The sequence below is a fragment of the Theropithecus gelada genome, chromosome 2, assembly GCF_003255815.1.
Source record: "Theropithecus gelada isolate Dixy chromosome 2, Tgel_1.0, whole genome shotgun sequence".
Taxonomy (NCBI): domain Eukaryota; kingdom Metazoa; phylum Chordata; class Mammalia; order Primates; family Cercopithecidae; genus Theropithecus; species Theropithecus gelada.
This window is the reverse complement of record NC_037669.1, coordinates 18607900-18622580: the sequence shown is the minus strand read 5'-3', so window position 1 is coordinate 18622580 and position 14681 is coordinate 18607900. Positions and strand designations below refer to the sequence as shown.

Sequence of the window (14681 nt, the reverse complement as noted above, 5' to 3'; positions counted from 1 at the left end):
CAGTATTGCTTGCTGAAGGCTTTGCCACAGATATTTTTTACATAAAAATAAAGTCTCTAGTCATATGTAATTTTTGATGCATAAAATGTTATTTTCTCTGTAAACATCACAATAATAGTTTATATCTCCTGTTTTGTATATAATTAAGAGCAGATGAAAGAGTGCATTTATAGTGTACAGATCACAAATATGCTAGGCAGGAGCACTTTTTTTCTGTTTTATTTTGAACTAATAGAAATACAGAAATAAAATATTTTAAATCAGAATTGATAGGACCTAGCAAGTAAAAATGTTAAATTTCCTATCAATGTTGACAGACATGAGGTACTCATAGATGATGTTTAACTCTCTCTAACATGAGAGTGTTAGAAAACTAGTTAAGTATTATATATATTTAATTAGCAAATAAGAAAAATCACTGAATAATATCAAATTGACGAACATCCTTTACTAGGTTGGCAGATAATGATAATAATAATATGAATATTTTGTCATAGATCTTTAAGCACATGCAGCTAACTCAGAAAGTTTCACGGTAACTTGAAAGTACCTTTGGATCTTAGAAATTTGGTGCTTATATACATAAACCAGAAATGTTTTAGTTTAGTAATGTCTGTAATGTCTGCCCAACGGGCAGAATACTTTTCCCCTACTTTTAGATTAACAATGAGCATTTTATGTAAATTTACATTTCACTACCATTTACCTTGTCATGAGAACTTTTATGACTAGTTTGATACTTTGGATATTTAAAGTAGGGTTTTTTTGTTTTGGATTTTGTTTTTAATGCTGTAGGTTTATCGTAGGATGCAATTTCCACTTGTCATATATGTTTAGGAAATACAGCTCTATTAAGGAAATGGCAAAGCTAAGAAGAACCAATGAGTGTAACTCACCCTAGGGTGGATTTTTTACATTTACAATATAAAATCAAGTCACTGGCACAGTTGTTTTTCCCTGTACACTTATATATAAAGTCTAGTCATAATCGTTTACCTCTAAAACTGATAAAAACAAAGAATGTTGGCTCAAAAAAAAACCTTTAAATAATAACCAGCATTTGTAGGGGAAAATCAAATCCACATCAAACTCCGTGAAAGACAAAAGGAACTTGCAGTGGTCTGTAACCGTTCGCAAATATTTTGGTAGTTACAATCATCCTCTTGCTTTTTCTTCTGTGGCACCTCTTTTTCTAACGGGACTGGAGCCGTTATCTTGCTAGCAGGTTACACCAGTGGTCTGGTTTTAGAAGCAAATTTGTAATTCGTTTAGTTTTGGCTGGCTTTTATGAATGAGCTCTGTAGGAAAATAGATTCTTTGTGGCATGCACATTTGACAAGTCATTTCTCACTTCTGAGATCGCTAGGTAGAATAGAGAGTGATTTGAAGAGTCAAGATGAATCACAGAGGAAGATTTTTTTCCACTCACCTTATCATCATACTGTGCATTTCTGCATCTATTTAAAAATTAACTTGTGACCCCTAGTAATAGTCCATTCTCAGTCACGCACATAGCTTGCCTTTAAGACTGTTGTTATAGCTTTTCACCACAGAAGTGATTTTGACTTGTTAAGAGTGGACAGGTTAAGAAACTCCCAGGAATATCAGGTTAGTTTCAACCTTTCAATACAGCCCAAATGGAGTAAATGTGTTTGGGACAATATTTGCGACCATGCCTGCCTTGAGTACATTTCTTTTAAAATTAATTGTAAAGTATCAGACAACACATTACCTAGGATTTAATGGAGAGCTTTTCTGGGGTAAGTTAAAAAAGTTGTTTGAGAAATGCTGGAGAGATCACTATACTTTTATAGGTGTCATTTACATCCTCACAGTAACTTTGAACTACTTATGCAAATGACAACAAATAATGTTAATCTGTAGTGATTTCCTTGTGTGTTACGCTGAATTGTAAAAATTTTATTTCGTTTTCCTAACTTTGGATATAACTGGCAAGGCATGATTGTGTTAGGACGAAAGAGTAATTTTCTGGAAATTCTTGGCAATGCGTTGATTTGTTCTTTAATGATATTAAATTATCACAAACTAGCCTTTAGGCTAGTTTAATTCAGATAATAAAAACAATGAAAAGTTATAAATATGATTCTGTGTTTCTATGTATATCTGTATGTATATGTAGAACATCTAAATATGTATAGAAATAGAAATTGTTCAAATTAAAAATGGAGAAATATTATGGTTTTTTTTTTTTTGAGATGGAATCTCGCACTGTCACCCTGGCTGGAGTGCAATGCCCCAATCTTGGCTCACTGCAACCTCCACCTCCTGGGTTCAAGCGATTCTTCTGCCTCAGCCTCCTGAGTAGCTGGGATTACAGGCGCCTGCCACCATGTCCGGTAATTTTTTGTATTTTTAGTAGAGACAGGGTTTCACTATATTGGCCAGGCTGGTCTCGAACTCCTGACCTCATGATCCACCTGCCTCGGCCTCCCAAAGTGCTAGGATTACAGGCCACTGCACCTGGCCTATGGTTTTAAAAATATGCAAAATGTCAGACAACTAAATAATTTGTAATACATTTTTAATGCTATTATAATATAATGTAATACTGTAATATAATGTAAATGTAAATTACATTTCATACCAGCTGAATCCATATATAACAAAATAATGTACAAACTTAAGCTTTGAACTTTTTTCTATTAGAGTTATATTACCTACAAAATTATAGCTATTTTTTTCTTCCACGACTGGTACATTATGAATATAAACTACACTAAGATTTTATTAAAGCCTACAATTATTATATCTATTTAAAGTATTAAGAAACCGATAATACATATTTTTTGGTATTATTTTAAATATTCTCAGCAAAATTAAAGTGAAGAAGTAGAAATAAAACAAAATCTCAGTATTTTAAAAATGAGAATGATTAAGAATTATTTGATGTTAGTTTGAAAATTTGTAAGTAGTCAATTAATAATTAATAACAATTAATTAATAATCAATAATTCATGTTTGCCAATTTATAAAACCAAAAACTATTTTCAGCTTTTAATTAGGCTACAAGGAGATGTTCGATATTTCAGGTTTCTCTTAATATGAAAGATACATGAGATGAAATTAAATTGGCTAGTCTTTGAAAGGATTCTAAGTTTTTTCTGATTTTCAAATCTAATATTTAGAAGTAAAATCACTTTATATAGTAACTTTTTACAGTATCCTTGATAATTCTATAGACATAGATATTACCCACTACATTTAGGTATGAAAGATTAAAATGACCTTATTAGTATCATAACATTAAGGGTGAAGCTAAAATTAATAGGCCAGGTTTTCTCCTTTCCCAACCAATAACTTAGCTGATTGATTCAGCTATTTTTTAAAGGCAGTGTTTTTCAAAGGCAGTAACTTTCATGATTAGTAACGGTGTTTTTGCTGATTTATTTTAAAGAAATGTGTGTCTTCTACCTTCTATATTTTGTTTTTGTTTAACTTTTGGAGATCTATTCAATCGCATTGAATTTAGTTTTGAAGTTTTCCAAGAATATTTAATTTATTTGTTATTATTTACATGGTCTTTTTTTCTATAACCATAATAATTTACTAAAAGGTTATTAGAATTAGGATTAATATTAATATGTTGTTAGAAATTAATACAGTTCAGCAGAATACTTATGTAAGGAAATTATACTTTTATTTAATAACAATTTAAGAAAAATTAACAAGTTTGCCAATTTATAAAACCAAAAGCTCTATTTTCAGCTTTTAATTAGGCTACAGGGAGATGTCCAATATTTGAGGTTTCTCTTAATATGAAAGATACATGAGATGAAATTAAATTGGCTAGTCTTTGAAAGGATTCTAAGCTTTTTCTGATTTTCAAATCTAATATTTAGAAGTAAAATGGTAATTCATTCAAGTCAACAGTGGAGGTAAAAACATAACCCACTTTCCCTTGAATCAAAAGATGTTTACAGTAGCATGCTTGCTGCTGCAGAGTCTTTTGTGGTTGCCACTCTAATTACATGTTTTTCACATCAAAGTCTTCAAAAGTAATACAGGTACAAATTGACTCAATAACTATTTATTGGGTAAAGGAATTCAAGAAGGTTTCTGTGTATGGAAAAAATGTATGTAAAATACAAGTGATATCTTTGTTAGAGATTTTCTACTTCAGCTGAATACAGAGCAGCCTGTCTCCCTATATTACTGGATCTTATCTTGAAATTATAGGCACCAAGCAAATGATGCTATAGGGAATGTGTAGCACTAACATTTTAATTAAAATACAAAATGATAATCTGCATTGGGATAGAGTTAAGGATTTGATGAGTTCCAATTATATTAGTAATAACATTTTCATTTGATAACCAGATAACTGGGTAATTAAAAACACGTAATTAAAGCAAAGTCAAATCCTAATTTATAAAGGCAATGAAAACGAAAGAGCATAGTAAAACTCCATTAAAAAGTAGTCGCTGCACCATTATGAATGAGATACATTTTTATCAATATCTTATAAAGCAAATAGAGGTTGAATCCTGTCATATGTTTTTGTGTTAAAATACTAGAAGACCATATGATAAAGTCCCAAATCATAAACACAATACAAAATCCCCATGAGTTGTTTTTGCCAATCCAAAGCCATTGTGAATAGGCATAGGATGAAGCACAATGTTGGAAGATGACGAAGAATCACTGTACAAAGCTTCAAAGATTGAGGTCAGAATCTAGCTTAGTAACTCAGAAACAATTAATTGCAGAGTGCAGGTATATTATATTTTTGTTACCTGCATTGTTACTGCATTTCTCATCTGAAATAGGCAGATTCTAAATGATTCTGAAAGTAGGCAGAATCATTTAAATGTAGTCCAATTTGGAGCCCAGTATGAAGGGTGGTGGGGATGAAGGTACCGTGGTTTTTGAGAGAGGAAAGGCCCAAATGTGCATTAACAATCATGAAGAAAGGGACTGGTTCAAGCAGGAGCCTTTATCCAAGAGTTCAAGGACAGATGGGAATTGAATTTTCTCTGGTGGACTTGATTGGCAAGGGTGAAGAAGGCTGCTCAGCTGAGAAAACAGCACATGGCCTAATTATATCCACAACACAGGGATTTTTTCAGTCCTCTCTTTAAAAACGAACTCTTCCTTGCATCTATGAAGCAACGTGAATCCTATCATTAACACTTCTTTCTTTGTTGCTGACAAAAATTAACTCCTAACCCACCAACAGAGCTTGAAATGTCACAGTTCCCTTTAGAGGGACACAGACCTCTTCCTCCTCCTGGTAAAATCTTCTGCATGAATGAAGGTGGAGAGAGCCTTAGTGAGGTGACTATCTGATGTCTCGGTGCTACTCCCAAAGTCATAGTTTTTCAGGCAAGGGCACAAGCAGTGGACAATAGCCCGGCGGATGTAGCTGTCGAAGATATAGTAAATGAAAGGGTTGACACAGCTGTTGGCAAATGCCAAGGGTCCACTCACCTCCATACCAAGCTGAAGAATGGCTGAGGGAAAATAACGTTCTTGCTGCAACCCAGAGACAATGGCCAGGAGCTTGAAAGTATTGAAGGGCAGCCAGGAGACAAGAAAGGCTGCCACGACGATAAAGATGATCTTTATAGATTTCTTCAGCTTTTTGTTGTGCTTTCCTGACTGCTGGTAATGGGCACACAGCTTCCTTGCAATGCAACAGTAGCAGGTCACAATGCTCAACAAAGGGACAAAAAAGGTGAAAATTAAGGCCACCAGGGACCATATGAGTTTAAGTGGAGTTGCCTTTTTCTCTGCACAGTATGGCTTATCATCAATCAGCGTGAGCTCCCTGGACAGAAGAGTAGGCAACCCCAGCAGGCAGGAGATAAACCAGATGCTGGCACAGACTACATATGCACAGTCTGTCCTTCTGAATTTCCTGGATACAACTGGGCACACAATGGCCAGGTAGCGGTCAACACTCATGCAAGTGAGCAGGAAGACACTGCAGTGCATATTGACGGAGATCATGTAGGAGCTCCCTTTGCACAGGAAGGAGCCCGTCCTCCACAGTCCTAAAGATGCTTCTTTATCCACCCAGAGAGGCAACGTGACAAGGAAAATGAAGTCAGAGGCAGCCAGATTGATGATAAAGATGTCGATCAGTCTTCGGCTGCCGGGTTTGAAATGCAACGCTCCCATGAGAACAAGGTTCCCCAGCACTCCAGTCAGGAACACAGCTGTGTAAAAGACTGGAAGGAAGACAGAGGTGTAAGGAACATGGGAGTGGGTCTCCCTGATGTCCGGGTTTGGGCTTGTAGCATAGTAATAATCCAGATAAACTGAAGTTTCTTCTGGGTCCATCACCAAAGAGCAGGTGCCAAATCTGGTGAGTTTCCTCACCTATGATGTTTTTGTGTAAATTTCAGAAACCTCAAGGGAGCTTCTTTTATACAGTACCTGCCTCTTTCTCTATTTTTTCCCCTCCCTTTAAAGATCTTGGACAAACATGAAAGCCGAGATTAAAAAATGCAGTTTCTGCCAATCCTCAGAAAGGGCCCACAAGGAGCACCACTCTGATTGGTGTTGGTTGGTTGTGGTTGTGGTTTTTTTTTATTTGCATTTGCTCGTGAAACTGAGATGCTTTTTGAGTTCTTTTTTCAAGATATTCAATTTATTTCTTTAAGGCCAGTAATTAAGAAGTGAATTAACTTGATTTTTTCACTTCCTTTAAAGACCTCCTTTGCTTTTGACACTGAAATTTATTTTGATCTAGCCTTCTGTTTCACATAGAAGATACTGTTCTACTTTTAGAATTGTAAGGCAATGATGATGTATTCTTTTTATTTACTTTGTTGGTGAAATAGGAAGAAAACTAGTCTTTCATTTGTGTAAAGAGTGAATGAAAATTTTCCCAAATCGTACCAGTCTACAACTAGGTCAAACAACATGATTCCAATTAGGGCATGAGAATCTCCCCATCTATTTGGCTCTTTCATTTCACATGTAATCAATTCTGTTTCATAACTTTTAAAAAATCCCCCAAAGACTGGGACCACATTTTGTGCTCTTATTATTATTATTTAAAAATTTCCACTACAACTAGCATAGCATCTTGCACATAGTTGGTGCTTTGGACATGGTAGTTTATTAGGTTTGATTTAGAACATTCTTTTTGTTATCCAGCATAACTAGCAGAAATGAATTCACTGGGGTCTAACTTCAGGTATTGTTGTTATTTATGTAACTTACAAACACAGGTTTAAAAATCTCAGATTGCTATTTTTACCCTCCTATCTGCTATTGTAATTCAACCAGTGAAGTTCCCTTTTGTTAAGAGTTAACATCATTGATTTGGAGATTTTCTTCCTATTAACCCTCAAATATGCTTCATCAGACTCTGGATCCCTTCTGATCTTCTCTTCATTACACCACACCTTTGTAGCAGTGATTTTTTTTAGCTTCTGAGCCATGGTCTTCTGGTACCTCCACACATGAGTGAACATTACTTTTGGAATTGCTGATTACTGATCTGGCAACAGATAGACCTATAAGTGACATCATAATGGAGGTGCCAGCATGGACACTATAAAAGGGAAGATTTTTTGGTACATTTAAAACACTTGGGGAAAAGGCTAAAACAGAAAGAATTCTATCACATTTTCCTCTCATATGTTTCCTTTTATATTATGATGACCATAGTAAAATATAACACATTTTGAAACGGACTCCATTTATTTCAGCTCTTTACTGGCCAAAGTGACTCAAGGCTCTCTTGCACTCTCCTTTTCTCCTATCTGATTTAATCTTCAGAATTCTAGTTTCAGGTTGATACTGCTATTCATAGAAAAATGTATGTTTGTAGATGAAAATATAGTCATTAAACATTTGAAGTCCTTTCTTAAGTTGTTTTTTCATTTGTTTGTTTAATTTTTGAGGCAGGGTCTCACTAGGGTGTCACTTTGTCACCCAGGCTGGAGTTCAGTGTTTTGAACACAGCTCACTGCCAGGCCCATGCAATCCTCCCACCTCAACCTCCTGAGTAGCTAAGACTACAGGCATGCACCACCATGCCGGACTAATTTTTGCATTTTTTGTAGAGATGGGTTTTCCCCATGTTGCCCATGCTGGTCAGGAACTCCTGAGCTCGAGCGATCTCCCCATCTTGGCTTCCCAAAATGCTGGGATTACAGGCATGGGTCACCAAGCCTGGCCCTGCTGAATTGTTATTTCTTCAGTAATTAGTATATTAAAAAGAATCGGCCGGGCGCGGTGGCTCAAGCCTGTAATCCTAGCACTTTGGGAGGCCGAGACGGGTGGATCACGAGGTCAGGAGATCGAGACCATCCTGGTGAACATGGTGAAACCCCGTCTCTACTAAAAAATACAAAAAAAAACCTAGCCGGGCGAGGTGGCGGCGCCTGTAATCCCAGCTACTCGGGAGGCTGAGGCAGGAGAATGGCGTGAACCCGGGAGGCGGAGCTTGCAGTGAACTGAGGTCCGGCCACTGCAACTCCAGCCTGGGAGACAGAGCAAGACTCCGTCTCAAAGAAAAAAAAAAAAAAAAAAAAAAAGAATCATCCCGCTGGTTGTTCTTCCTCCTTCCCTCTTCCTCCTGATACGGTACAGTGTCACCTGCGTCTTAGGCAAGTAAGCTGAGGTCAGGGAAGGTTGAAGGCTCCTCTGACCTGGGACAGTCCCAGAAGTCACTCTGGAGTTGATTTGCGGGCCTGAGCCTCCCTTCTCCTGTGTCCCTGGCTGCTGTGCGCAATTCATTTAATTTCATGGAGGGCATATTCGTTACTAAATATAGACTACAGATCAGAGAAACTAATTAACCGCTTTGACATTTCTGGGACAGAAATCTTTCCCACTGGGTAAGCTTTAATTATTTAATAGAATCATTCATTTTGTCAAAAATTGGAGTAGGACAATATTTACTCGAAAAAGATTAATAGGGTAATATAGAATATTTAAACACATCATCTTTATCTGTGTGCCTGTGTGTTAAAGTACTAATCATGTATATTCTTTAGGTGTACTGAAATTTTAATATTAGAACGTTGTACCCTAGAACCATAAGTTCTTTTGGCATTTGAGAAAATAAGGTTGATTCTGGGTCTAAGGTTTTTCTACTTCTTTTTTTTTAATCCTTTGACATGTCTCAAGAATTCTACCTAAAGATATTATAAAATGGAAAAAGAGTTCATGCTCATACTGTAGAGGAAAATATTTGGCTGCACATTCATTCTGTATCCCTTACATTTTTTTTTTCAAATTTCAAAGGTTGCTGGACTGCCGATGTAAACTATCTCAAATCCGATTTCCTCAGCAAACTATTGAAGCAGTTGTAGATAAAATCATTTGCTTTATCATATATGGCCACTTTGAAGTATGATATTTAATGGTAGAATGCTACAGTGTGAGAATACCCACCGTCGATCAACAGTATCTTGGTACCCAAATCAGAAAACAAATTAAATGTTTTAAGCCAAAAACGGGCACATAGCATAGTGCCAGTCTTTTAGTACCTCAGAGTGCAATGCTAGTACAAGACAGAATCCACAATAAAGCTGGTTAAAGTGGGGTTGTAAATAAGCTGGTACAACGGTCAGTTTTAGGACTTTGAGTGTTCTTTCAAATAAACATGAAGATACTAACAATAAAATAGACACCTACACATAGATCAAAACTCAAAAGCAACACTGGGTTCCATGAACATATGAAAAGTCAGTGTAAACAGAGTGATGGCAAAAACAAAAAAAATAGAATAAGATGTAAGTATTAGTAACTGAATTAGAGCATATATGCCATTTCTCAGAAAATAACGCTCAACTTTCCTCCCTGACTCCTGGCAGAAATAACTGCTTCTTCCTTTGTATTTCCTAAGAACTTTAAAAATACTGGTTACAAAGTACTTGTCTCATTTCACACTGTTAGTTATCTTTGTATCTGACCCCGCAGCTGATAATGAGCAACCTGAAGGAAGAATCCATTAGTTATCTCTGGACTGGCCTCCAGCATACAGAAGTTACCCAACTAAAGTTCTTTTTGGACTCTTAAAAAAGCCATTGTTTTGAATTTGTGAATGTCAGATAGTATTACCCAGATTAGAGTCATCAGGGACACCTGCTAAGCTGTAGATTGCCAAACCCTATTCTAGATGTCTTCAGTCAGAATTACTGGGGAAGAAGTCTAGGACTTTGTATTTAAAAAGCATTCAAGGTGATTCTCATACACACTAAAGTTTAGAATCACTGTTCTAATTCACGTAAGTTAACCAACATTATATATTATGTTTTGTTATTATTTTGACTAACTTTTTAAAAAGACTTAAAAGTTACCTCAAAATTTGAAATTTGTGGAAGTCTTTCAGTCTGAATATCACAAAATTTGAGGAATTAATTTAGATTTCTAGGCCCTACTTATTCCATGTTCCAATTCCTGAGTTATGCTCAGAACTGGTTCAGGTGTTGAAGATGAAGACAAAGAAAGGTTTTCTCTACTGAAACGTCTGCTCAAGTGGATCCATTATTATTTGCTGCGGCTTGCAGCCTCTGCTTCACCAGCAGGCTGAAGATTTAATAATAGAGCCACCCCAATTAGGCTTATTGAACTTATGATTCTATTACTTCGGCCTCTTCCCTGTCAACCACCGTATCAGGTGGAGACTCATCAGATTACATGCGTATAGCACAGAAGAAAGAAATCCCTGGATACAAAGCCTTTGACTCACACATGCTCTGCTGATATGTCCCAGAATAAATGGCAAAGAACGTGAAGCAACTAATTATTTCTCATTAATCATATCAAACAGTGTCATTATATATTCACTTGTTAGGTACATTATCTTGTTCATTTCTTACAAGTACCATAAAGTGCAAAGTCAAATGGTTAAGTTTAAGAAAACTGATAATACTGTTTATACTCTAGGAGTTTATTTTTATTTTTAAATTCTCAGTTACTTGGAGAATTTAGTGCTATATAATTTAATATCACATCATGCCAAATTAAGGGGCATGTATTCACTATTAGGAGGGCGCCCACTTAATTTACTGGGTTATTTCCCTTGGTAACTAACACTTATATAGATAGAAATGATGTTACTATTCTAGGAATATATACTTTAGGTTTCTTCATAATAGTAGATTTAATCTGAATTTAGGTTGTGCATAACAAAAATTGTGTTTATTTATGTTGGTGTCCTTGGCATCCACCAGAGTGTCTGGCAAGCAATAGATGGTCCATAAATGATTGTAGATCTGGGATGAATCATGCTTGAATTCTGAGTTATTTCCGAAGAGTAGGGACTTTTCACAAACTTCTTAGACAGCTTCCATTTTCTATTTGATCCTGGGATTGTCACATCATAAACTAATATGAAGAGATGTTTCTAAGTTAATGCAGCATATTTTTTTTGTCAACTTATGCTAATGTTTTCACTTAGCACATCTTGTTGAATCAGAAGCAACTTGCAAACCAATAAATGTGAAAAATATCACTGCCATGGACTCATAATAAGTATGATGGATAGTGATGAGAAGAGGACTCTCTCAATGAAGACTCAAGTTTATTAATAATTAAATTAATGTATTACATTAGTTTCTTATCTGCAATAAAGATTTTTTTGAAAAGATATTTCTGGGAGGTCCACAATTCATACTCATAACTCTATACTAATAAATGTCAATTAGAAGAAATCACAAAAGTTTCCTTCCATAATTTTACCTTCATAATTACTGTTAATGTTTGAAATAGCAAGGGCTTTTTATTGGTATCTTTTCTAATCAGAATGCACATAGTCTTCCTCCTTTTCCTTGGCAAACTACAATTGCCACTATCTCTGCTTCTAGTACATTGCCTAGGCTTGAGGGATAGGGTATATAAATTCTGCAATGAAACTCTAATGCTGTGGATCTATGAAACACTATATTTTGTAGTTGCATTATTCTTCTTCCGGTAGAATTATAAACTGTAAAATTTTAGAGTGTAAAATTGTAAAGTGATATTAATGATCATTAGTATGACTGTTTTACTAATGAGGACCCTGGGGTCCATAAAGGGGTCATTAACCAAAGATCCATTGATAATTTTTAAATAAAGGATAATTTAAACTTTAACTCCTCATTTACATAGGGCTCATTCACTGTCTTTCAGGAGCATGGGCATCTAAAAATTATAATTTTTTTTTTTACTATATGTGGCACTTTACTGGAACTGCTAAAAAAAAAAAAAAGAAGGAGACATTTTAGATGCATTTTTCTATTTGCCTTGATCTTGATTCTGTTATTGTTCTACAGTGAATGGGTGCAAGGAAATGCAAAGGTAGGTACATTTTTAAAAATGGTTTTTGATTGGAACCCAGAATTGTACATATTCCCATTTTCTTCCTTTCTGAAGTTCATAAAGAAAACAACCAGGAAAAAAATTACATGAAAAAACATAATGTAAATATATCTTGTAATGTAGATATAACTTTTAATTCCTAAAAATGTGCAATTAAAAATAAAATAATATGAAATGTATTGGGGAATTTGGTATTGATGGAAATTCTAGTGTGAAGGGTTGTTTCATAAGTACACAGTAAAAACAAGTTACAACATCTGGGTATCTAGATTTTCAGTTATCGGTTTTATTTTAAATGCGCTATAACTATAATGCCTTCCTGTTGAAACTAGAACCATCTTTAACAAGTTAAGCTAGATGCCTCATTTAACTTTGCTTTTAAACCTAAATTCCATAATCCCCACATGGTTGCACAAAATCATCTTTCATATTTGTGAAAATATGAGGCTAGCTACCGTTTCTCAAACAGCAGAGTAAGAAGCAGAAAGTAGAAATTTAGCTCCATTAATTAATTAAGGATTTATTTTACCTACTCATACAACAAACAAGCATAAATAGAAATTAGGAAACACCAAAGATGCAGCGATAAACCAGAAATACGGTTGTGTGGTTGGTGAAACTGGGTGTGAAGAGGCCGTTCAGGTCCTCTCTCAGGGTGATCGAAACCACAAACACGTAGACACCTCCAGGTTTACACTAGGTTGGTCAGTGAAATGCATCCTGCGTGTTTTCTAGGCATTCTGAAGACTTGAAGGGTGCAAGTATCATCCTCCTTTGCAGGTCTTCCCAGAAACATCCACCTCCTGAGTCATGACGACTTGTGTATGACACGAACCCAGGCCTGGGAATCTACTGAACAGGGCTAAACAAGGATGCCCAAAATACTAGCCCTGGCAAATCTTTCCTAGTCATTTGGTGGTCAGTCCAGAGCTTCTCAAACCTGCTGAAGCGAGCAGAAACACCTATCTCTATAAATGGCTTTTCTCCATTTAGGGGTAGCCTCTAGGGTTAATCTAGGAGCTTTAAAAGCTGTTTGTCTTTTTCGTCCTTTTTTCCCGGTCGCTGCTCGATGAATGGGTGCAGGGAGCAGGTCCACGCCTGCTCCCTAAGTGCCTTTTCGCCATGCCTCCGAAAATTGAGGAAATCAAGGACTTTCGGCTCACAGCCCGACAAAGGATGCCAAATCTGTCAAGATCAAGAAAAATAAGGACAATGTGAAGTTTAAAGTTCGATGTGGCAGATATCTTTATACCCTGGTCACCAGTGACAAAGAGAAGGCAGAGAAAGTGAAGCAGTCCCTGTCTCCTACTTCGGCACTGAAGGAGCTGAAATGAACCAGCCACACTGACTGGAACTGTATTAGAATACAAAAACAAAAACAAAACAAAACAAAACCAAAAAAAAAAAAAAAGCTGTTTTCACTAAGCTTACTCAAATATTGTAGACGTTCAACGAATATTTGCAAACACTAATAATTTAATGATTCTTTCCTAAGCCTCAGGTCCTGTGCTGGGCATTGTATATGTATTTTCTCAATCTTCTCAATGATCATGTGGGATAGATGCTACTGTCAACATCCATATTTTCGAGAAAAGACAACCGAGACTTAAAGAAGGTTAATTCTCCAAAGTCACAAAACGAGTATATTCAAGTGTGCTACCATGGCAGTCAGTTACTCTAATATCCAAGTTTGCTACCAAGTCAGTTACTCTCTCTAGTTCCTTTATCTGTAGACTGAAGTTGTTTCTTCTTTACTCTCCTTTAAACTTCTCTTTTGCCTGGTTTACTGACCACAAGATCTCAGTGGAGAGGTAAATCCGAAAGTAGGGGATTTCTCTTTTTTTCTTGTTGAGACGGAGTCTTGCTCTGTCGCCCAGGCTGGAGTGCAGTGGCGCGATGTTGGCTCACTGCAAGCTCCGCCTCCCAGGTTCAAGCGACTCTCCTGCCTCAGCCTCCCAAATAGCTGGGACTGCAGGCGCCCACCACCATGCCCGGCTAATTTTTTTGTACTTTTAGTAGATACGGGTTTTCACCGTGTTAGCCAGGATGGTCTCCATCTCCTGACCTCGTGATCTGCAAGCCTCGGCCTCCCAAAGGGCTGAGATTACAGGCGTGAGCCACCACGCCCGGCGGAAAGTAGGGGATTTCTAATGAAGGCTAACGGATGAAGACATTTCCTGGAGTATAAAGGCATTTATGCGTCTTACTACACACTGACAATTTGCCTGTGCCCCTCCGCCACTGACAAATTTTTTTTTGATTGTATGCTGTATGTAAAAATCCAGAGTCATGTTAGAATATATTTGGCTACTAGCTTATTATGTACTGCATATGAATATCGGTTCACTCAGGTGAAAGAAATGTAACTACAGATAGAGAAACATACCATGCCTTTA

The 14681-nt window shown here is 36.4% G+C and overlaps 1 protein-coding gene and 1 pseudogene across 1 annotated transcript; one reads left to right on the top strand and one right to left on the bottom strand.

The window, feature by feature from the left end:
• Window positions 1-3644: 3644 nt before the first annotated feature.
• On the bottom strand, window positions 3645-6432 carry GPR15 (G protein-coupled receptor 15). The gene has a single exon (XM_025377872.1). The coding sequence runs from the start codon at window positions 6301-6303 to the stop codon at window positions 5221-5223; it is 1083 nt and encodes a 360-aa protein (XP_025233657.1). The 5' UTR covers window positions 6304-6432; the 3' UTR covers window positions 3645-5220.
• Window positions 6433-13407: 6975 nt separating this feature from the next.
• LOC112619746 lies at window positions 13408-13619 on the top strand (annotated as a pseudogene).
• The last annotated feature ends 1062 nt before the right edge of the window (window positions 13620-14681 follow it).